This window comes from Coenobita brevimanus, chromosome 34 (assembly GCF_032717465.1).
Source record: "Coenobita brevimanus isolate Jiangsu-jjx chromosome 34, ASM3271746v2, whole genome shotgun sequence".
Lineage (NCBI taxonomy): Eukaryota > Metazoa > Arthropoda > Malacostraca > Decapoda > Coenobitidae > Coenobita > Coenobita brevimanus.
The window spans coordinates 2,120,485-2,142,739 of record NC_136987.1 but is presented as its reverse complement, the minus strand read 5'-3'; the positions used below and the strand labels follow the sequence as shown (position 1 = coordinate 2,142,739).

Below are 22,255 nucleotides of genomic sequence, written 5' to 3'. Positions count from 1 at the left end.
AATACTCACAGTACTATTGTAATTAAATTTTTGCTTGTTTCACCTTGGAGAGCAAAGAATACTACTGCATCCTTCCCATAGCACTTCTTCGTGACTAGCATCGTACCCTAGATCTCCTGTTTTAGCTCAGCATTCAGGAAAGGGTAGGTGGCAATTTTAGGCCAAGTTAGAATGAACAGACTATGAGGTGTAAAAAGACAAGGCAGTGAAACCAGAATTGCACTCCGTAATACAGATGCGGTGGAACTAGAGAGAGAGTAGGATTTCGGAATAACGATGCCTGCTTCTCTGACCGCTGTTACAAAGACAAAATGGCCTGCTACAAAGACAAAATGACCTGTTACAAAGACAAAACACCCTCCCTTCTGTACCCTGCTTGCTTTCTCTGGTTAATACGCTGTTTGTTTTGGTTTTACGTGAAGGGCTAACAAGGCATCCCATGTTTGCGCTCTCGTGTGCCTTTTGTGTCAAGTTTCCCACGTATATCACGGACCTGTGTGTGTGTGTGTGTGTGTGTGTGTGTGTGTGTGTGTGTGTGTTACATCTGTTCACTCTCTATTTCCAGATCTCTAATGTGTGTGTGTGTGTGTGTGTGTGTGTACCTTATACCTCTGTTCACTTTCCATTCCCAGATCTCTACTGTGTGTGTGTGTGTGTGTACCTCAGCTCACTTTCCTTTTCCATATCCTCCTCTTCTGTTTGTTTGTTTGTTTTTTTTCTTGTCTCTTCAGCTCTTACTCTGTCCCCATCTCTTGTCTTCCTTGTTTCTTGTTTTTTTTTTCCATTTCTAGCAATTTTTTATCGTATTTCAGCTCTTCAGTTCTTTTTTCCTATTATTTTTTCCAGGCTTCCCCTTTCCATACCTTTCCCACCCCTCTCTCTCTCCCTTTCCACCCCTCTCTCTCTCCCTTTCCACCCCTCTCTCACCCCTTTCCACACACACACACACACACACACACACACACACACACACACACACACACACACACACTAGGACACATACACATACACCTGGCCACACCTTCGATGCTAATGACTGTCTTCCTGTCTTCCCCACCTGTCCTTGTCACCTCTATTCCTTCACCTCACACCCTTTTCTTCGCGTTCTCTCTCTCTCTCTCTCTCACTCATCATTTTCCAATTTCCCCTCTTCATTTTCTCTCCATTTTCCTTCGTTTTCCCTTCATTTTACTTTTCATTTTCCCTCCATTTTACTTTTCATTTTCCCTCCATTTTCCTTCATTTTCCCTTCATTTTACTTTTCATTTTCCCTCCATTTTACTTTTCATTTTCCCTCCATTTTCCTTCATTTTCTCTCCATTTTCCTTCATTTTCTCTCCATTTTCCTTCATTTTCTCTCCATTTTCTTTCATTTTCCTCATTTTCTCCATTTTCCCTCCATTTTCCTTCATTTTCTCTTTCAAGTTTTCTTTCTTTCATTTACCTTTCGTCCATTTTTCCTGTTTCCTTCACTCTCTCCATTTTCTTCATTTTCTCTCTTTATTTTCTTTCATTTTCTCATGTTTTTCCCCCAGTGCATTTCCTATCTTTTACGCCTGAGGGTACCCTTGTCGTCCTCTCTCTCTCTCTCTCTCTCTCTCTCTCTCTCTTTACACTGCATCTCTCCAAGCGCTCCCTCCCACCTCTTCTTTCTCTCTTTTTCCTCTGGGAGTCGTTGCTCTTTCCTTTGCCCTCTTGTTTCCTCTTTACTCTTTTGTTCTTGTGTACCCTCTCTCTCTTTCTCCCGCCTCCTCCTCCTCCTCCTCCTCCTCCTCCTCCTTCTCCTCCTCCAGTACCCAGAATGACTCATAAGAATTCACGCCAGACCAACCATCGTCTTGCTTCGCCTCCTCCTCCTCCTCTTGTTCGTCTTCTTCCTCCTCCATATTCATCCTCCTCCTCTTCTTTTTCTTCTTCCTCCTCCTCTTTGTCTTCCTCCTCATTTTTCTTCTTCATTCTGTTTGCTTCTTTTTCCTCTTGTCTTTTTAATCCTCCTCCTCCTCCCTAACCCTCTCTTCCTCCTCCAACCCTCCACCCACTCCTCAGACACTCACTCTCTATCCATCTATCCATTCACACATCTTACCTTCCATCCATCTATCTATCTGTCCATCCATCTACCTCTGTCTATCCTTCTACTTACCTGTCTATCTGTCTGTCTGTCTCTGTCCATCCATTCATCCACCCACCCACCCGCCAGCCACTTGTCTATCTATCTGTCTATCAAAATCTATGTCTATCTATCCATCCATCCATCCACCCACCCACCCATCCACCTATCTGTCTCTCTTTATCTCTATCCATCCATCTATCCATGTCCATCGATCCACCCACCCACCTGTCTATCTATCTATCCATCTATCTATCTATCCCCCCAGCATCCGGCTACCCACAACATCCGTCTCGTCTGGACCGGATTCAATTTTTTTTTTTTTTCCCTTTTCTCCATCAGGTTTTCAGAATGACGAGGATTTTTGCGTTTTTTCTGCCGTAGAGTTTTTTTTTTTTTTTATTCTTTTTGGGCCTTTTCGATTTTTTTTTTTTCCATTTTCTGAAGTTTGCATTTGAGGGTTTATTGTTACTAAAATATTCTTTGTAAAAATGAAATATAATGATGATAATAATAATGTCAGTAGTATAATAATTGTAATAATAATGATAAAAATAATAATAATAATAGTGATTAATAATAATAATAATAGTAATTAGCATGATAACAATAATAATTAAAAATAATAATAATAATGAACTATCTATAGCCAGACGCCATAATCCCTTAATAAGGGGTGGCCGTTTGTCTTTAAGTTAGGTGTTTTACGGGGAGGGGCACTAACCCTCCGCCAACCCACCTGTTGACACGTAGGGAACACGTGTGGATTGGTTATATGGTTACCACCCAGCGTTGTAAATGGTTAGGCTTGTGACTCAATGTAAAGCCACCTGAAGAGGAAAGAGGAGTAAATAAAAAGTAAGAGGAATGAAGAGGGAATAGGAAAAGAGGAGGACAGACACACAATGATGAAGGTGAAGGAAGAAGTAGGCGGCGCTACATCAAGTGAGTGGATGATAGTCGCCACCGAAAATGAAATATCTATGCCCAATAATAGCAAGGAAAAAAAAACACCTTTAATGCAATGAAATTAATTTGGATGATCTGCGAAAGAGGAAAAAACACGAAAAAAAAAAAACAGGAAAAAACAGAATTAGATGATCCTACTCACCCCCGGCCAGATAATGCGTGTGTGTGTGTATGTGTGTGTGTGTGTGGGAGAGAGAGAGAGGGGGGGGTTGATGTGTGTGTGAGAGTGGGGGGATTGTGTGTGTGTGTGAGAGAGAGAGAGAGAGAGAAGGGGAGATTGTGTGTGTGTGTCGGAGAGAGTTGGAGGGAGAGTGTGTGTGTGTGTGTGTGTGTGAGAGAGAGAGAAGGGGAGATTGTGTGTGTGTGTGAGAGAGAGAAGGGGAGATTGTGTGTGTGAGAGAGAGAGAGAGAAGGGGACTGTGTGTGTGAGAGAGAGAGAGAGAGAGAGAGAGAGAGAGAGAAGGGGAGATTGTGTGTGTGTGAGAGAGAGAGGGAGAGAGGAGATTGTGTGTGTGTGTGAGAGAGAGAGAGAGAGAAGGGGAGATATGTGTGTGTGTGTGTATGAGAGAGGGAAGGGGACATTGTGTGTGTGTGTGTGTGTGTGTGTGTGTGTGTGTGTGTGTCAGAGCGAATAAGTGTTTTTTGCATTTTCGAATTTTTTTCCTGTCTGGTTTTTTTAACTAATTTTTCCGTCTTTTTTTTTTTTTTTACTTTCGAACTTGCTTTTTTTTTTTTTGCATTAATTTTTCGAAACCAATTTTTTCCTCAATTTTTCGTTCCCATATTTTTTTTACTTCGTATTTTTTCGTTTTTATCATTTTTTTGGATTTGGGTTTTTTTAATTCATTTTTTTTCATTTTTTGGATTTTGTTTTTTTGTTTTTCATTTTCATTTTTTGAATTTTTTTTTTTTTTGAGTTTTTCATTTTCATTTTTTGGATTTTGTTTTTTTTTTTGAGTTTTTCATTTTCATTTTTTGGATTTTGGATTTTGAGTTTTTTTTTTCGGACGTCTCATATTTTTTCGTCATAGTCATTAGGGAAAACTGGGCCTCTGAGCGAAAGCCTGTGGGGCGAGGGTTTAAGTGTGCGCCTTGTTAATGAAGGAGGGTCGTGGAGAGGCGGAGAGAGAGAGAGAGAGAGAGAGAGAGAGAGAGAGAGAGTGAGGGAGGGAGGAAAGGGAGAGATTATAGGTATGATGAGAGTATTTTGTCATTTTAGAGATTTTTTTTCTTGCAATTCTCTTTATTCTTCTTGTGTGTGCGTTTTTGCATACATGTAGGTCTCAGATGTACACACATGTAGGTATGTATAAACAGTCGCGCACATAAGATATTCGTACACGTGACATTACACATACATACAGGAATATACATACAGTACACGTACATACATACCGGTGCACACATATACATACATAACTACACACACACATACGTACATAACGGTACACACATACATACGTACATAACGGTACACACACATACATACATACATACATACTTACGTACACAGGTTGATTATCGCACATTAGGTTTCACAGGTTTACATTACCGACACAAATACGTACATACACGTACACACACAAACACGTACACACGGCTTCTCTCCCACGCTCAGTCTTCTCCATTCTGCCCTCTCATTCTCGTACACACACACACACACACACACACACACACACACACACACACACACACACACACACACACACACACACACACCTCGACTTCTCTCTCTCACACCTGACTCACTCTTTTCTCACTCGCTTTACTTTCACACATTCAGTCGCCTCGCTTCATACCCTCTAGTTGTCTTGTTTTCCTCCTCCTCCTCCTCCTCCTCCTCCTCCTCCTCCTCCTCCTCCTCCTCCTCCTCCTCACTCCTCCTCCTCCTCACTCCTCCTCCTCCTCATCCTTTTTTCTTTTTTATCGTATACATAGGAGCTGACAGAGAGAGAGAGAGAGAGAGAGAGAGAGAGAGAGAGAATGAATGATAGATCCAAGAGAAATGAAGGACTAAAAGAATGTGTGTGTGTGTGTGTGTGTGTGAGAGAGAGAGAGAGAGAGAGAGAGAGAGAGAGAGAGAAATTAATCCTAGTCTCAATTATCTCGACAATAAAAAGATTGGTTTACACTGATCATTGATGGAGCTTTAATCTCTCTCTCTCTCTCTCTCTCTCTCTCTCTCTCTCTCTCTCTCTCTCTCTCTCATGGATTTTGCCTTGTCAGTCTTATGTATACCAATTGCTTTAGTCACCCCTATTTTTTATTTTTCCGTTTTCTGTTTTTTGTTTTTTTTTGCTACGAATATTAATAGAAAAATAGATGATAAAAGTGATAAGGTATATATATGGATTTGTTCATTTGTGTCTATCTATCTATCTCTATCTATATCTATCTATCTATCTATATGTCTGTCTGTCTGTCTGTCTATCTCATTCTATCATATGTTTGTTTCTGTGTATCTGTCAGTTTGTGTGCTTCAGAAATTCGTACACACACACACACACACACACACACACACACACACACACACACACACACACACACACACACACACCATTCTTCCCAAGCCCTGATCAATCTTGGCTTAACACACCAACCCTCTATGCACACACTGGCCTACACACACATGTACACACACCTCCATACATACATACATCCTCCCACACACACACACACACACACACACACACACACACACACACACAGGCTTTCAGTCTCACAGTGTATTCATTCGTCACACACACACACACACACACACACACACACACACACACACACACACACACACACTCTCTCTCTCTCTCTCTCTCTCTCTCTCTCTCTCTCTCTCTCTCTCACACACACACACACACACACACACACACACACACACACACCTGTCCCTCTAATTAATGATCTTGGAATGGCCAGGTAGGGAGTTGGTTTACCTGTGTGGGTCACCTGACTGTGTGTGTGTGTGTGTGAGAGAGGGGGGGGGAGAATGTGACTTGTTTTTGTTTCTCTCTCTCTCTCTCTCTCTCTCTCTCTCTCTCTCTCTCTCGCATCTTTTCATCTCCCGTCCGTCTCACTATCCCACTTATCTCTCTCTCCCTTCTTCCTTCCTTTCTCCTTCCTTTCCTCTTCCCTCTGTCTTCTCTACTTCCTTTCCTTCCTCTTTCTCCTTCCCTCTCCTCTCCTTCTCCTCATCTTCCTTCCATCTTCTCTTCCTCCTCCCCTTACTCTCTCTTCCTTCTCTCCTTCCTTCCGCTCTTCTCTCCTCCTCCTCTTCCTCCTTCCTTCCCCTCCCTGCCTCCCTTCCTCTTCTTTCTCACTTCTCACTCCTTCATCAGTCCTTCTACCCCTCTCAACCCCTCCCTCCTTACACACACACACACACACACACACACACACACACACACACACACACACACACACACACACACACCGGAAATCTTGAGGTCTTATGTACACACACGTTTATTTGCCAAGACGAGTCTGTAAGTGACACGGTTGGATCACATACTTACATACACCATACGTACATATACATACACACACACGCCATACGTATATATACATACAGATACTTCATACACATACATACGTACATAGACACCATACGTTCATACACTTTCATACATACACACCATACGTACATACCTTTTCATACACACGCCATACCTACACAGAGATACATACATCATTCATTCATTCATTCGCGACGCGTCGTGCCTCATCACACACACACACACACACACACACACACACACACACACACACACACACACACACACACACACCTTCCGATTCCCTCCTCCTCCTCCTTCCTTTCAGTCATTAGGAATTATCTCCAATGTTTATCTCTTCCAGTGGCTTCCTTCTCCCCTTCCTCCTCTTCCCTCCCTATCTCTTCCTCTCCTTACCCTCCCTCTCTTTCCCTCCTCCTTTTCCCTCCCTTTCTCTACCTCTCTCCTTACTCTCCCTCTCTTTCCCTTCTCCTTTTCCCTTCCTTTCTCCTCCTCTCTTCCTCTCCTTACCCTCCCTCTCTTTCCTCCCTTCCCTTCCCTTCCTTATCTCTCTTCCTCCCCTTACCCTCCCTCCCTTTCTCTCCTCCCTTCCATTCTCTCCATCCTCTTCACTTCCTCTTTTACTCCTTTTCCTCTTCCTTTCCTCATTCTTTCTCCTTTCAGTTCTCCTCTTCTTCCCCCTTCCATTTCCTTCCCTCCCCTCCCTCCTCATTAACAACTATCACACCCGTTCATCTCCTAGTTAGTCTCTCAGGGGACCTTCCCACCCACTCCTACCCCCGTTTTTTATGACCTTTTATCCTCGGATGGGTTGAGGGGGGTCTTATATATTTTCTTTTTTGTTATTTTTTAATTAATTTTTATTATTTTACATGTGATTTTTTTGGATTTTATTTTTTCTCTAAGTATCTTTTTTCTCTATTTTTCTATTTTTTTTTAATGGGAATTTTGTTTTTTTTTTTCCATATATTTTTTTTTTCGTCTGTTACTCTATAAGGTATCCAGATTTTTTTTTTCTCGTATTTTTCCTGATTTAAAGATTTCTTATTAATATCTGTCAGTTTTTTTTTTTTTTTGCTTATTTTTTTGTCCTAATATTTTTTTTGGATATTATTTTTCCTCTTATTATTTTCCTCTTTTTGTGTGATTTTTTTTTTTTCCTTATCAAATATAGTTTTTTTTTTTTTCGTTCTATTTTCGTCGTCCATCCGTCTCATCCTCTTGTTTTTTCTTCGTTCATTATTTCTCTCTCTCTCTCTCTCTCTCTCTCTCTCTCTCTCTCTCTCTCTCTCTCTCTCTCCACAAAAGACTTCACTTCCTCCCTTTTCAGCAGTTTACCACCATATAAATTTTTTCTTCCTTCCTTCCTTCCCTCCCTCCTTTTCCTTCCTTTCCTCTCCTCCCTCTTTCCCTTCCTTTCCTCTCCTGTTTCTTTCCCTCCATTCTTCCTTTCCTCCCATCCTTCCCTCTTTCCCTTCCTTTCCTCTCCTCTTTCTTTCCCTCCTTCCTTCTATCCTTCAGATCTTTCCTTCCTCCTTCCTTTGTGTAAAAAAGAATATATATCTTTATCATTTGCTTTATCTTCCTGTCTGTATCTATCTATATCTATCTGTCTATCTATATCTGTCTGTCTATCTGTCTTCTGTCTGTCTATCTGTCTTCTGTCTGTCTATCTATCTGTCTTCTGTCTGTCTATCTATCTGTGAATTTATCTCTGTCTTTGTCTGTCTATCTATCCATCTATCCAGCCAGCCATCTATCTATATCTTGTCTATCTGTGTCTGTCTGCCTACTTACCTACCTGTCTATCTATCCATTTATATACCTCTGTCTATTTATCCATCAATCTAACTATATATACATTGTCTATCTGTCTGTCTCCTCACCTATCCACCTACCTACCTACCCACCTACCTACCTACCTACCTGCTTATCTACCTACCTACTTACCCACCTACCTACCTACCTACCTGCTTATCTACCTACCTACTTACCCACCTACCTTCCTACCTACTTGCATAACTTCGTCCATTCCTAACTACTGCTTATTACCCTCCTATCTAACTTAATAACCTCTCTCTCTCTCTCTCTCTCTCTCTCTCTCTTTTCCTTCCCTCCTTCTCTCTCTTTTCCTTCCCTCCTTCTCTCTCTTTTCCTTCCCTCCTTCTCTCTCTTTTCCTTCCCTCCTTCTCTCTCTTTTCCTTCCCTCCTTCTCTCTTCCCTCCCTCCTTATCTCTCTTCCCACCCTCCTTCTTTCTCTTCCCACCCTCCTTCTCTCTTCCATCCTGCCTTCCTCTTTCTCTCCTTTCCGTCCACCCTCCCTCTTTCTCTCCCTTCCCTCCCTCCCTCTTTCTCTCCCTTCCCTCCCTCCTTCTTTCTCCCCTCCTCCTTCCCTCCCATCATCTCCATTTTCTCCTCCCCTTCTTCCATTTATCTCTCCATTTTCTCCCTTCTCTCTCCCTCCTTCTCTTATTCCTCCCTCCCTCCTCCTCTTATTCCTCCCTCCCTCCTTCTCTCCCTTCCCTCCTCCCTCCCTTTGTACACCCTCCATTTCCTTCCTCTCTCCTCTCTCTTGCCTCCTCCCTCCCTCCTTCCTTCCCTCCTCTCTCTCTGTTTCTCCCTCCTTCTCTCCCTCCCTCCCCTCCCCTCCAGCGGCCTGTCGTATAAATCGAAATATCTTCACACCTCCATTCCTCACGTCTCTCTCTCTCTCTCTCTCTCTCTCTCTCTCCCCTTAACACTTTTATTGTATTATATTATTACGGGTATTATTATTATTATTATTATTATTATTATTATTTTTATTTTACAACTATTACAACAACATCAACTACAACAACTACGGCTACTACTACTATTATTAATGTTGACTGCATTTCTCCTCCTCCTTCTCCTCCTCCTCCTTCTCCTCCTCCTTCTCCTCCTCCTCCTCCTTCTCCTCTTCCTCCTCCTCCTCCTCCTCCTCCTCCAGCCTTGAGATAAGACGGAGGAGGGGCCTTGAGATTGATGCAGTGCCTTCCATTATAAAGAAACCCAGCTGGCGTGTGGAAGAAATGGACGATGAAGATGAGAATAATAATAATAATAATAATAATAATAATAATAATAATAAAATAAGAGATGATTATCATGAATTTTAATACTAAGGGTAATAATATTCTTCCTATTATTATTATTATTATTAGTTATTATTATTATTATTATTATTATTATTATTATTATCATCATCATCATCATCAGTCTTAGGATGAAGGATGGCATTATTTTCGAAAACGCGCCCTATGCCGTTGTGCGAGTGTGTGTGTGTGTGTGTGTGTGTGTGTGTGTGTGTGAGGTATACATATTACACAATGGATTCTCCCCCGTAAGGCGATATTTGGGGAGCGTAACCCCCCCCAGTGGGTCTTGCTGCCTCCGCCCCCCCCCTTTCCCAAAATCAAAAACTCTCATACATAGGGGAAAAAGAGGAATTGGATTTTAAATTGGAATATATATTGTAGGATTGTGTGTGGTGTTTTTTTCGTGTTTTTTTTTGTCAGTGTATAGGAAGACATTGCATATATATATTATTATTATTATTATTATTAGTTATTGTTATTAATGATGGTATTGTTATTATTATTATTATTGTTGTTTCAATTATTATTATTATTATTATTATTGTTGTTTCAATTATTATTATTATTATTATTATTGTTACTGTTATTATTACTATTGTTCTTGGTGTTGTTATTGCTATTATTATTATGATTATTATTTTATTATTATTATTATTATTATTTCTGAAAGATTAAAATGAAAAAACAAGAAATTATAAATATTTTCGTGAAAAAAAAAATGGGGAAAATCAGTGGAAAGGAAAAAATAAGTCTCGAAAAATTAGTAAAAAATAAGTGAATGAGAGAGAGAGAGAGAGAATAAATAAGAGGAAAGAGGGAAGAGAAGAACAGATAATTAGGTGGATCAAATGTCACGTGAGAGAGAGAGAGAGAGAGAGAGAGAGAGAGAGAGAGAGAGAGATCTGGGAAGGAAATGGGCGAGATAAAATTGGATATTGAGAGAGAGAGAAAGAGAGAGAGAGAGAGAGAGAGAGAGAGAGATGGATATTGGAGGAAGAGAGATCTGGGAAGGAAGTCGGCGAAAGATAAAATTAGATATTGGAAGAGAGAGAGAGAGAGAGAATTGAGAAAAAGAATGGTGGTGAAGGGAGAGAAGTATTGTGTGTGTGTGTGTGTGTGAGAGAGAGAGAGAGAGAGAGAGAGAGAGAGAGAGAGAGAGAGAGAAAATAAATAATTACTACGCTTCCTAGGGATCAGATGTCAGGCGATAGGGAGGGAGGAGATGGTGAAGGGAGAGGGGGAGGGAAGGAAGGGAGGGAAAGAAGAAAAGGAATGGGGAGGAGGAAAACAGAGAGAGAGAGAGAGATGAAGGGAAAGGAGAGAAAAATGGACGATAAAAAAGTGGAAAAATTAGAGAGAAAGAGAGAAATTTTGAAAAGAGAGTAAGTAATAAAAATAGTGACAAATAAAAGAGAAATAAAGAGAAAAGGCATAAGAAAAAATAGAGAGGAAGTAAAGAGAGAAAAAAAAGAGTACGAAAAGAGAAAAGCGAGTAGGAATAGAAGAGTAAAAGAGATAAAAAGAGTAGGAAGAGAATAAAAGGGAAAAAAGAGTAGGAAGAGGAGAGTAAAAAGAGTAAGATAAGGAGAGTAAAAAGAGAAAAAGAAGAGTAGGAAGAGGAGAGTAAAAAGAGTAGGAAGAGGAGAATAAAAAGAGTAGGAAGAGGAGAGTAAAAAGAGTAGGAAGAGGAGAGTAAAAAGAGTAGGAAGAGGAGAGTAAAAAGAGTAGGAAGAGGAGAGTAAAAAGAGTAGGAAGAGGAGAGTAAAAAGAAAAGAGTACGAAAAGAGCAAAAAGAGAGTAGGAAGAGGAGAGTAAAAAGAGAAAAAAAAGAGGAGGAAAATGATGGTAGTCTTTTACCGAGGGGATCTCTTTGGTAAACAGATTTTACTCTCTCTCTCTCTCTCTCTCTCACACACACACACACACACACACACACACACACACACACACACACACACACACAATTCTTAATCAGTCTATTTATCTATCATTCTCTCTCTCTCTCTCTCTCTCTCTCTCTCAAGTGTTTGGGGAGAGAGAACGGCGACCCGGAAAATGAACGCGGCCATTTTAGAGGCGATGGGAGGGAAAGAAAGGGGAGGGAAGGAGGAAGGAGAGAGAGAGAGAGAATTGGGTAGGGATGGTAGAAGGAAAAGGAGGTGGTGGGAAAGGAGAGAAGGGAGGAAAGGAGGGAGGAGGAAGGGGAGAGAGAGAGAATATTGGGTAAGGATGTAAGCAGGAAAAGGAATTGATGGAGGAAGATGGAAGGGAGGAAAGAAGGGAGGAGGAATGGTAGAGGAGAGAGAGAGAGGAGGAGGAGGAGAGGGAGAATATGGATTGGGGAGAAAGGGTAGGGTGAGAAAGGGAGAGGAGGAGGAGGGATAGGGAGAGTAGGGAAAAATGGGAGGGGGAAGGAGGAAGGGGAATGGAGAGAAGCGAGGTAAGGAGGGGTAGGGAGGGAAATTAGAAGGAAAGGATAGGAGAGAGGAGTGGAGAGAATGGAGAAGAGAGGAAGGGAAGGGGGAGGGAGGGAGAAAGGGAGGTGAAAGGGGATATTGAAGATGATGGGTAGGGAAGATGGAGGGAAGGAAGAGGAGGCGGAGGAAGAGTAGGGAAGGAGGTGGAGGAAAGGTGGGGAGGGGAGGGAAAGGGGAGAAGATAAATAGGGTGAGAGGGGTATATAATCAGTGGAAAGGAGATAGGGAATAGGAAGCAAGGGAGAGAAGAAGGGAGGGAGCAAAGGGAAGAGGAAGGGAGGGAAGGAGAGAGGGAGAGAGAAAAGGGTAGGGGAGAAGTTAGAAGCGATGGAAGGGGTAGAGAAAGGAGTGAGGGAGAGAGAAAATTGGAGAGAGAAGAGTGAAAGGTAGGAAAGAAAAGGGAAGGGAAGGAGGTGGAGGAGGAGGAATGGAAAGGTAAAGGAAGAGGAACATATTACTTAAATGGAGGAAAATCTCTCTCTCTCTCTCTCTCTCTCTGTCCCTCCCCTTTCTCCCTTTCTCTCCCCTCCCCTCATTGTGTTTAACAAGAAAGCTATTTTTTTATATATATATTTAATCCTTATAGCGTACTGATAGCCTGGCCGAACGAAAAGATGTGAGAAAATTAAAGAGAGAGAGAGAGAGAGAGAGGTTAATGGAATAGAGAATGATATGTGAGAGAGACTGAGAGCTAGGATCCGTTTGAGAGAGAGAGAGAGAGAGAGAGAGAGAGAGAGAGAGAGAGGGGATATTTTCTCTTGTGTCTCGTCTTCCCCGTCTGATTAAAGTTTTACCTGGGCACACCTGAGGCCTCTCTCTCTCTCTCTCTCTCTCTCTCTCTCTCTCTCTCTCTCTCTCTCTCTCTCTCAACTAACCTCCCATCATCTTCCTTTCGATTTTTTTTTCTCTACATCTTTTTTCTCACTCTTCTCTCTCCTCTTTTCGTCTTTTATGCTTTTCTCGTCTCTCTTCTTCTCTCTTTTTCCTCTCCTCTCCTCTTTTCCCTTCTCTTCTCTCCTTTTCTCTCGTCTTCTTTGCTCTCTTCTCCCTCCTCCTCCTCCAATTATCTCCTCTCCTCTCCTTTCCTTTCCTTCCTCTTCCCCTCTCCTCTCTTCTCCTCTTTTCTCTTCTCTTTATCATTTCGGAGGGGGAGGGGGTGTAAGAGAGTCGTTTTCGTGTGTGTGTGTGTGTGTGTGTGTGTGTGTGTGTGTGTGTGTGTGTGTGTGTGTGTGTGTGTGTGTGTGTAGGAGGTACCGGTGGGCGGCGAGAGCGATTTATTTTTACTTTCACATTCAAATTCGTTCTCTTAAAAGATCCCTAGCACATTTTCCTAAGTGATTTATTTTGCCTTTTACACTTTGATATTTTGTCTTTTGTTTATTATTAGTTTGGGGGGGGAGGGAGAGAGAGAGAGAGAGAGAGAGAGAGAATTCCAGCCTCCCTTAAAGTTGGTCCATGTCCTATTTAGCATTCATTCCCTTCCCTCACTTCTCTTCGACCGTCGTGTCTAAGTCTATCCAGCCATGAAATTATCTATCCGTCTGTCTATCTATCTATCTATCTCTGTTTAATTTACTCTTCTATCTACTTGTCTTCTGTAAACTCTTTCTTCTTTTGCTTCTTGAAATGATCTTAACTTTGTCCATCTATCTGTCTATCTGTCTGTCTATTTCTCTTCTCTGTCAACTTTTCCTCTGGACTTTTCCCTCGTCTTTCTCTTTCCTTCTTTCTTTCTCTTCTCTCCTTCCTTCCGTCTTTCTGTTCTCCCTTCCTTCTCTTCTCCTTCATCCCTTTTTCCTCATCTCTCCTTCCTTCCTTCCTCTTTCCTCACTCTTATTCCCCTCCCTTTCTCTCCCCCACCTCTCCCCACTCCTATTCCCCTTCTCTCCCCCTCCCTTTCTCTCCCCACCCCTATTCCCCCTCCCTCGCCCTCCCCTACATCTTCTCCCCAATCATATTCCCCCTCCCTTTCCCCTCCCTCCCCCTCCCTCGCTCTGCCCCCAAATCTTTCCCCACTTCTGTTTCCTTCTCTCTCTCTCTCTCTCTCTCTCTCAATATATCTATTATCTATTGCTATATCTTTCCAAATTGATATTTACAGCATTCTCTCTCTCTCTCTCTCTCTCTCTCTCTCTCTCTCTCTCTCTCTCTCTCGCTCTCTCTCTCTCACACACACACACACACACACACACACACACACACACACACACACACACACACACACACACACACACACACCTGCCCCTAATTAAACCAGGTGTATTGTCTCAGGTGTGGTGTTCCTTCAGGTGAGTCGATCTTATTCACCTGAGAAAGAGAGAGAGACAGACAGACAGACAGACTTCCCCACACCAGACAGTTTTTCTCGTGTGTGTGTGTGTGTGTGTGTGTGTGTGTGTGTGTGTGTTTGCCTGTCTGTCTGTCTCTGTCTATCCGTATGTGTGTGTGTGTATGTCTGTCTAACTATCTGTGTGTGTGTGTGTGTGTGTGTGTGTGTGTGTGTGTGTGTGTGTGTGTGTGTGTGTGTGTCACGTGCTTCCCTTGGGCTGTCAGGCCCGGTGTACACTTTCCTGCAGACGGGTTATTGAGGGAGCACATCCGGGTGGGGGAGGGGGAGGGGGAGGAGAGGGGGAGGGGAAAAGTGGGAGGAGGTTAGGGAGGGAGGGGAAAACTGGGAGGAGGTTGGGGAGGGAGGGGGAGGGGGAAAATGTGTGGGGATAGAGAGAGGGGAGGAGGGAGGGAGAGGGGGGAGGCTGGAGAGAGAAAGATATGACGGAGAGGAAGGGGTAGGGAGGGGAGTGAGTGAGGGAGGGGGAGGAAATGGAGTGAGGGAAGGTGTTAGGGGGAGGGAGGGAGGGGGGGAAGGAAATAAAGGAAGGAAGAGAGGGAAAGGAGAGAAATGAAAGAGGAGAGAGAGAGAGAATAATCGAGGAACTGAAGGCATACCAAGACAGCAAACAAACAAACAAACAGCAACAACAACAACATTTACAAACCAAATCTAAATAAAACCTAAATAAACAAACAAATGAATAAATAAATGTAGGTATGTAGAGGGAAGGAGGAAGAAGGAAGGAGAGAGAGAGAGAGGAGAAGACCGAGGAAGAGAGAGATGTAGGGAGGAAGAGGAAGAAGAGGAGAAATGGATGAGGGAGGAAGAGGAAGAAGAGGAGAAATGGATGAGGGAGGAAGAGAGAGGAGAAGAAAAGGAAGAGGGAGAAAGAGGAAGAGGGAGGGGAAGAAAGGAAGAGGGAGGAAGAAGGAGGAGGAGGAGGAGAAGAAGAAAAGGAAGAGGGAGGAAGAAGAAGGAGGAGGAGAATTGGAAGGAGGGAGGGAGGGAGGAGGAGGGAAGCGAAAGAAGTGAAGAAAAGAGGGAAGAAATGAAGGAAGGGAGGAAAAATGGAGGGAGAGAAGGAAGAGGGAGGGAGGGAAAAGGAGGGAAGTGAAGGAAGGAAGGAAGAAAAGACGGTGGGAAAGAAATTGAGGGAAGGAGAGGTTGGGAAGGAGGGAGGGAGGGAGAGAAGGAGAGAAAAATATTAGCCGGAGGGAAAATAGAGATAAACGAAGGTCAAGAAAATGATTCTTGAGAGAGAGAGAGAGAGAGAGAGAAAGTAAAGGACATATAGAGAAGGATTGGAGGAACAAGAGAAATGTGTGTGTGTGTGTGTGTGTGTGTGTGTGAGAGAGAGAGAGAGTGAGAGAGAGAGATTAAAATGACAGTTGGAGCGGATGGAGCGAGGGAAGTGAGAGAGGAAGAAAACTAAAAGGCAGGAAGAGAGAGAGAGAGAGAGGAAGTACATGAAAGATAGGTAGGTGTCATTATTATTATTATTATTATTATTATTATTTTATTATTTTATTAGTTATTTTTATTAATACTACTACATCTGCTATTACGATTTTCATTATTATTATTATTGTTTTATTATTATTATCATTATTATTACTATTACTACAACTACTACTGCTGCTACTACTACTATTACTACTACTACTACTCATCCACATATTAAATCCCATGCAAATAATTTTAGACCCTATTGCCTTCCAGACTAAGGGATTAAATTATTGAAAAATATTATATAAATATATATTTTTTTTCGCGACAATATACTATATATATTAATTTGTCTTTCTCATTAATTTGAATATTTTTTTTTTCGTTTTTTCATTGTCTATGTTTTTTTTCTTCCTTCCTTCCTTCCTTCATTTGTTCATTGATTTCCTTATTCCTCCTTCCTTCTTTTTTACCCATTCCTTCCTTCCTTCATTTCTTCCTTCTTCATTCATTCATTTCTTCCTTCCTTCATTTATTCATCACACTCCATTATAATATAGTTTTCCTCTCCTAAACTCCCTCCTTTCCTTCTTACCCCTCCCTCCTCCTCCTTTCCTCCTTTCCCCCTTTCCCTCCTTTCCCCCTTTCCCTCCTTCCTTCCCCTTCCCTCTCTTCCTTCACTCTCACTTCCTTTCCTTCACGCTTGACTTCCTTCCTCTCTTCCTCATCTTTCTTCTTTATGCTTCACCTCTCTCTCTCTCTCTCTCTCTGTTATGCATGACCTCTTTCATTTCTCTCCATCCATCCCTCCTTCGTTCCTTACTTCCCTCCCTCCCTCCCTCCCCTCCCCTCCCCTCCCTCCCTCCCTCCCTCCCTCCCTCCCATACACTATAATTTTGTAACCTCATTCCATATCATGTGCCCTCCCCTCCCTTCCTCGATGCCTCCCTCCTCGATCCCTCCCTCCCTCTTCCTTTTCATATCCTCTCTCCCTATCCTTCCTTCCCTCCTTCCTTCTCCCTGTCCTTCCTTCCCTCTTTCCGTTACTCTCTTCTCTCCCCTTTCCTCCATCTCTCCCTCTCCCATCCTTCCCTCCCTTCTTCCATCAGTCCTTCCTCTCTCTCTCTCTCTCTCTCTCTCTCTCTCTCTCTCTCTCTCTCTCTGTCTCTCTCTCTCTCTCTCTCTCTCTCTCTCTCTCTCTCTCTCTCTCTAGGTACGCAGGTGTGGGTCGCTTCGGGGTACTTAGTCCATTGAACCTTAGAGAGAGAGAGAGAGAGAGAGAGAGAGAGAGAGCAGGAGGGAATGGGAGAAGAAGAGAAAGATGAGTAAGGGAAAAGAGAAAATATGGGAGGTGTGTGTGTGTGTGAGAGAGAGAGAGAGAGAGAGGAATGTGAGAAAAAAGAGTGAGTGAGCGAGAAAAGTAAAAATAGAGGAAGATGAGTAAGGAAGAAGTGAGAAACATTACGCATCGGAGAGAGAGAGAGAGAGAGAGAGAGATGGTAGCGAAGATAGAGGGAGTGATGGGTAGGGAAGATGGGCGAGAGATAAATTGGAACAAGGGCGACGAGAGAGAGAGGGAGGGAGAGAGAGAGAGAGAGAATTACAGCTTCCTTTCCATACTTCTTCCTTTTTCTCCTTCCTTCCCACTTTTCTTTTCCTCCTTTTTTGTTTTTTATTTAGATTCCTTCCTTCCTTCCTTCCTTCTCTCCCATCTTCCTCTTCTTCTTAGTCTCTGTTTTTGTATATTTTTCCTGTTCATATTCCTTCTTCCTTCATATATGTATTCTTTCCTCCATTTTCTTCCCTCCTCCACTCCCTGATTCCTTCCCTCCCTCCCTCCTTCCTTCCTTCCCTTCCCTTCCCTTCCCTCCCTCCCTCCTTCCTTCCTTTCCCTCTGTCCTTCCTTCAGTCCCTCCTTCAATCTCCCTCTTTCCTTCCTTCCTCCCTCTCTTCTCCCTCCATCATTCCTTCTTCCTCGTATCCTCATCTTTCCATTTTCTTCCTCCTTTCTTCCCTCCTCCCTTGCTCTCCTTTCCTCCCTCCCTCCTTCCTCCTTTGCTCTCCTTTCCTCCCTCCTTCCTCCTATCTTCCTTCCTCCTTTGCTCTCCTTTCCTCCCTCCCTCCTTCCTCCTTTGCTCTCCTTTCCTCCCTCCCTCCTTCCTCCTTTGCTCTCCTTTCCTCCCTCCTTCCTTCCTCCTATCTTCCTTCCTTCTTTGCTCTCCTTTCCTCCCTCCTTCCTTCCTTTCTTAGATTGATAGCTGAAGTAGAACAATTAGGGAGGCAGAGTAAGGCAGGCAGAGATGGAGCGAGACAGGGTTAGGCAGAGAAAATGAAACAAGTAGAGTGAGGCAGGCAGAGGTAGAGCTAGGCAGGAAGGTGAGGCAGGGTGAGATTGAGAGGATGAAACAAGAAGTATGAGGCAGGCAGAGTTAGACAGGGTGAGGCAGGCTTAGGCAAAGATAGGGTTAGGCAGGAGGGTGAGGCAGGGAACGCTGAGTAAGGTAAGAGTTAGGCAGGATGGTGAGGCAGGGAACGCTGAGTAAGGTAGGAAGAGGCAGAGTTAGGCAGGAGGGTGAGACAGGGAACGTTGAATAAGGCAGGGTTAGGCACGAGGGTGAGGCAGGTAGGAAGAGGTAGGGTTAGGCAGGAGAGTGATGCAGATAGGGTTAGGCAGGAGAGTGAGGCAGGTGGGGTTAGGCACGAGGGTTAGGCAGGAGGGAGAGGCAGGGTTAGGCAGAAGGGTAAGGCAGGGCATCTGTTGTGGTCAGTAGCCTGTTTTTATCACCAGAGGGTATGTGGGGCCTCTCTCTCTCTCTCTCTCTCTCTCTCTCTCTCTCTGTCTCATCTCACTTTTCTCCCCTCATCCTCTCTCTCCTTCTCCCCTCATTTCCCCTGTTATTCTTCCCTTCCCACCTGTCTTTTCTCCTCATTACCCCTCTTCCTACCCCTCATCTTCTTACTCATTTCATTCTTGCCTCATCTCCCCTCTTCCTCCTTTCATTTCCCCTCTTTTCCTCCCTACCGTTTTTCTCCTCTCTTTCCACACTCTTTTTCTCTACATTACCTCTCTTCTTCCCTCCCCCTTCCCCCTCATTACCTCATTTCCCCTCTTTCTCTCCCCTCATTTCCCCTCCTTCTCTCCCCTCATTTCCCCTCCTTACCCTTCTATCGCTTTCCCCTTCCCTTTCCACTCTTTTTCTCCACATTACCCCTTAGTCTCATTTCCTTCTCTCCTCTCTTTCTCCCCTCATTTCCCCTCGCCTCCTCTCTCTCCTCACTTCCCTTCTTCCCTCTCTCCCCTCATTTCCCCTCGCCTCCTTTTTCTCCTCACTTCCCCTCTTTTTCCCTTTTATTTTTTTCTCACTTTTTCCTCCTTTCCTCTCCTATTTCATTTCCCCTCATTTCCTCTCATCTCCCCTCATTTTCCATCTCCCCTCATCTCCTGTCATTTCCCCTCATCTCATTCCCCTTATCTCCTCATTTCTTATCTCCTTTCATTTCCCCTCATCCACTCATCTCCCTTCATTCCTTCTCATCTCCCCTCATCTCCCTTCATTCCTTCTCATCTCCCCTCATTCCTTCTCATTTCCCCTCATCTCCACTCATTTCCCCTCATCTCCCCTCTGTCGTGTAATCCCGTAAGCGACGTCTAATGGCATACTGAGGGGAAAGCGTCTTCTTCCCCTCAAATCCTCGGGGGAAATATCAGAAATGCAGGTGTGTGTGTGTGTGTGTGTGTGTGTGTGTGTGTGTGTGTGAGGAGGTAGGTGTGTGGGATGGTGGATGTGTGTGTGTGTGTGTAGATGTGTGTGTGTTTGAGAGAGAGAGAGAGAAATGACACATGAACTTAGATTTTAAAAAATTGCTTTTAGTTGTAATGACTTTATATATTTATGAAAACATATAGTAAAGAGTGTGTGTGTGTGTGTGTGTGTGTATGATGATGATGATGGTGGTGGTGGTGGTGATTTATTATTTTTTTTATTAGTACTACTACTACCACCATCACTACTGCTACTACTACTACTATTACTACTACTATTACTACTACTACTACTACTACTAGTACTAGTAGTAATAGTATTAGTAGTAGTAGTGGTGGTGGTAGTAATATTGGTATTATTAGTAGCCACCACCACCACTCCTATCATCCCCTCCCTTCTAACCCCGTATCTCCTTTGCAGACGCGCCCACCTTCTTATCGGAGCCTCCGGAAGTGGTGGACGTGGTTATCGGCGAGTCGGAAGTGTTGAACCTCACGGCGAAGGCGAATCCCGGCCCGGTTCGATACACCTGGACGCGAAACGGCCTCCCACTTCCGGAACCCATTATCGGGGACACCTGGCGACACCGCGACGTAATCTTGGATCCGACGGCCCCCGGAGACGCCAGCGGTCCTGTGGGGGGGTCTCTGGTGGCCGCCGATGGACCGCTGCTGCTGATAAGGGAGGTCAGCCTCGATAACGCCGGGGACTACGAACTCGAAGCTTCGAATCAGGAGGGGTCGACCGTCGCCAAAGTTTACGTCAATGTGCAGTGTGAGTGGTTGACCTTGGTTTATATATGTGGTTTTTATCTGCCTTTGTCTGTCTGTCCATCTATCTATGTATCTATCTATCTGTCTATCTTACCATAATATCTAGTTCTATCTATCTATCTGTCTATCCATCTATCTATGTATCTATCTGTCTGTCTATCTTACCATAATATCTAGTTTATCTATCTATCTGTTCATCCATTATCTGTCTGTCTATATGTTTGTCTGTCTTTTTCCATCTATCAGTTATGTCCGTCTATTATCTATCTGTCTTTCCATCTGTATCTATCTATGTAACTTCACGCCATATACTTGTTTTTCAATACACATATTTGCCAGTCTAAATACTAGTATGTATTCATATATATATATATTTATATATGTATTTTTTTAATCTACTGACCTATTTATTTACATATTTATCATGTTTGTTATGTATTTCCAGACCTCCTCATTTATCATTTATTTTTCTTCAGACCTAGTTATGAATTATATATCTCAAAACTCATTTTTTATTATTATTTATCTGTTTATTTATCTATTTATATATTATCTTTATTTATGTATTTATTCTAATTATTTTTTATTCATTTGTTTATTAATTCAGTTTATTATTTATTATCTATTTAGTTCTTCATCGTATTATTTTATTTAATATCCTTTTTATTTATCATCAAACTCACTATTTTCTTTATTCTGCTTTATTTTCTTTATTGCTGCATTATTATCATTTATCCTTATTATTTATCACCCAAACCCCCTTATTACTCCTTTATTTTCTCTCTCCCCGCCAGACCCCCCCAGCATCAAGTACACGTCTCGCCAGGTGACTGTCTCAGAGGGGCAGGACGCGCACCTGGAGTGTGCATCGGACGGAAACCCTTTATCTGAAGACATGATGCGGTGGAGCAGAGCAGAGTACGACTTCAGCAGGACCGAGCAGAGTTTTGGGTGAGTGGAGGGGTGGAGGGAAAGGTGGAGAGAAGGAGGGAGAGTGAAGGAGTGGAGGGACGGAGAGAGGTGGAGGGGTAAAGATAGGAGGAGGCTCGAGTGTGACTTCAGCAGGACCGAGCAGAGTTTTGGGTGAGTGGAGGGGTGGAGGGAAAGGTGGAAGGAAGAGAAGAAGGGTTGGAAAAAGGGAAGTGGAAGAAGAAAAGAAAGAGTCATACAGAGTAAAGGATAGAGTTTTGGGTGACTGGAGGGGTGGAGGGAAAGGTGGAAGGGAGGAGAGAGGTGGAGGAGTGGAGGGAGGAGAGGGGTGGAGGGGTAAAGATAGGAGGAGACTTGAGTGTGACTTCAGCAGGACCGAGCAGAGTTTTGGGTGAGTGGAGGGGTGGAGAGAGGTGGAAGGGAGGAGAGAAGGGTTGGAGATAGGGAAGGAAGTGGAAGAAAGGAAACAGTTATACAAAAAAAAAGGGATAGAGTTTTGGGGGAGTGAGGGAGGTGGAGAGGGAAGCGGAGGAGGTGGAGGGAAAGGTGGAAAGAAGGAGAGAGAGTGGAGGGGTTGGAGGGAAGGAGAGAGGGGTGGAAGGAACGAGGGAAAGTGGAAGGGAAGGATGAAGGGGAAAAAATTGATAAGAGTTTGAAGTGTGTTAAGGAGAGAGGGATGGAGAGAAGGAAAGAGAGGTGGAGAGAGGGAGTGAAAGGATGAGAGAAGGAAAGAGAGGGAGAGATGGAGGGATGGAGAGAAGGAGGGAGGGGTGGAGAAAGTGGAAGGGTCGGAGGGAAGGAAAAAAGTGAATGTAGGAAGGTAGAG

The 22,255-nt window shown here is 43.4% G+C and overlaps 1 protein-coding gene across 1 annotated transcript in view; it reads left to right on the top strand.

Annotated features, from left to right (window-relative positions):
* LOC145396047 (nephrin-like) overlaps positions 1 to 22,255 on the top strand; it is a 299,410-nt gene that overhangs the window by 243,589 nt on the left and 33,566 nt on the right. The window contains exons 13-14 of the mRNA XM_080269511.1: positions 20,147 to 20,500; positions 21,294 to 21,450. Coding sequence (XP_080125637.1) covers positions 20,147 to 20,500; positions 21,294 to 21,450 — 511 coding nt within the window. The remainder of the gene's footprint in view (positions 1 to 20,146; positions 20,501 to 21,293; positions 21,451 to 22,255) is intronic.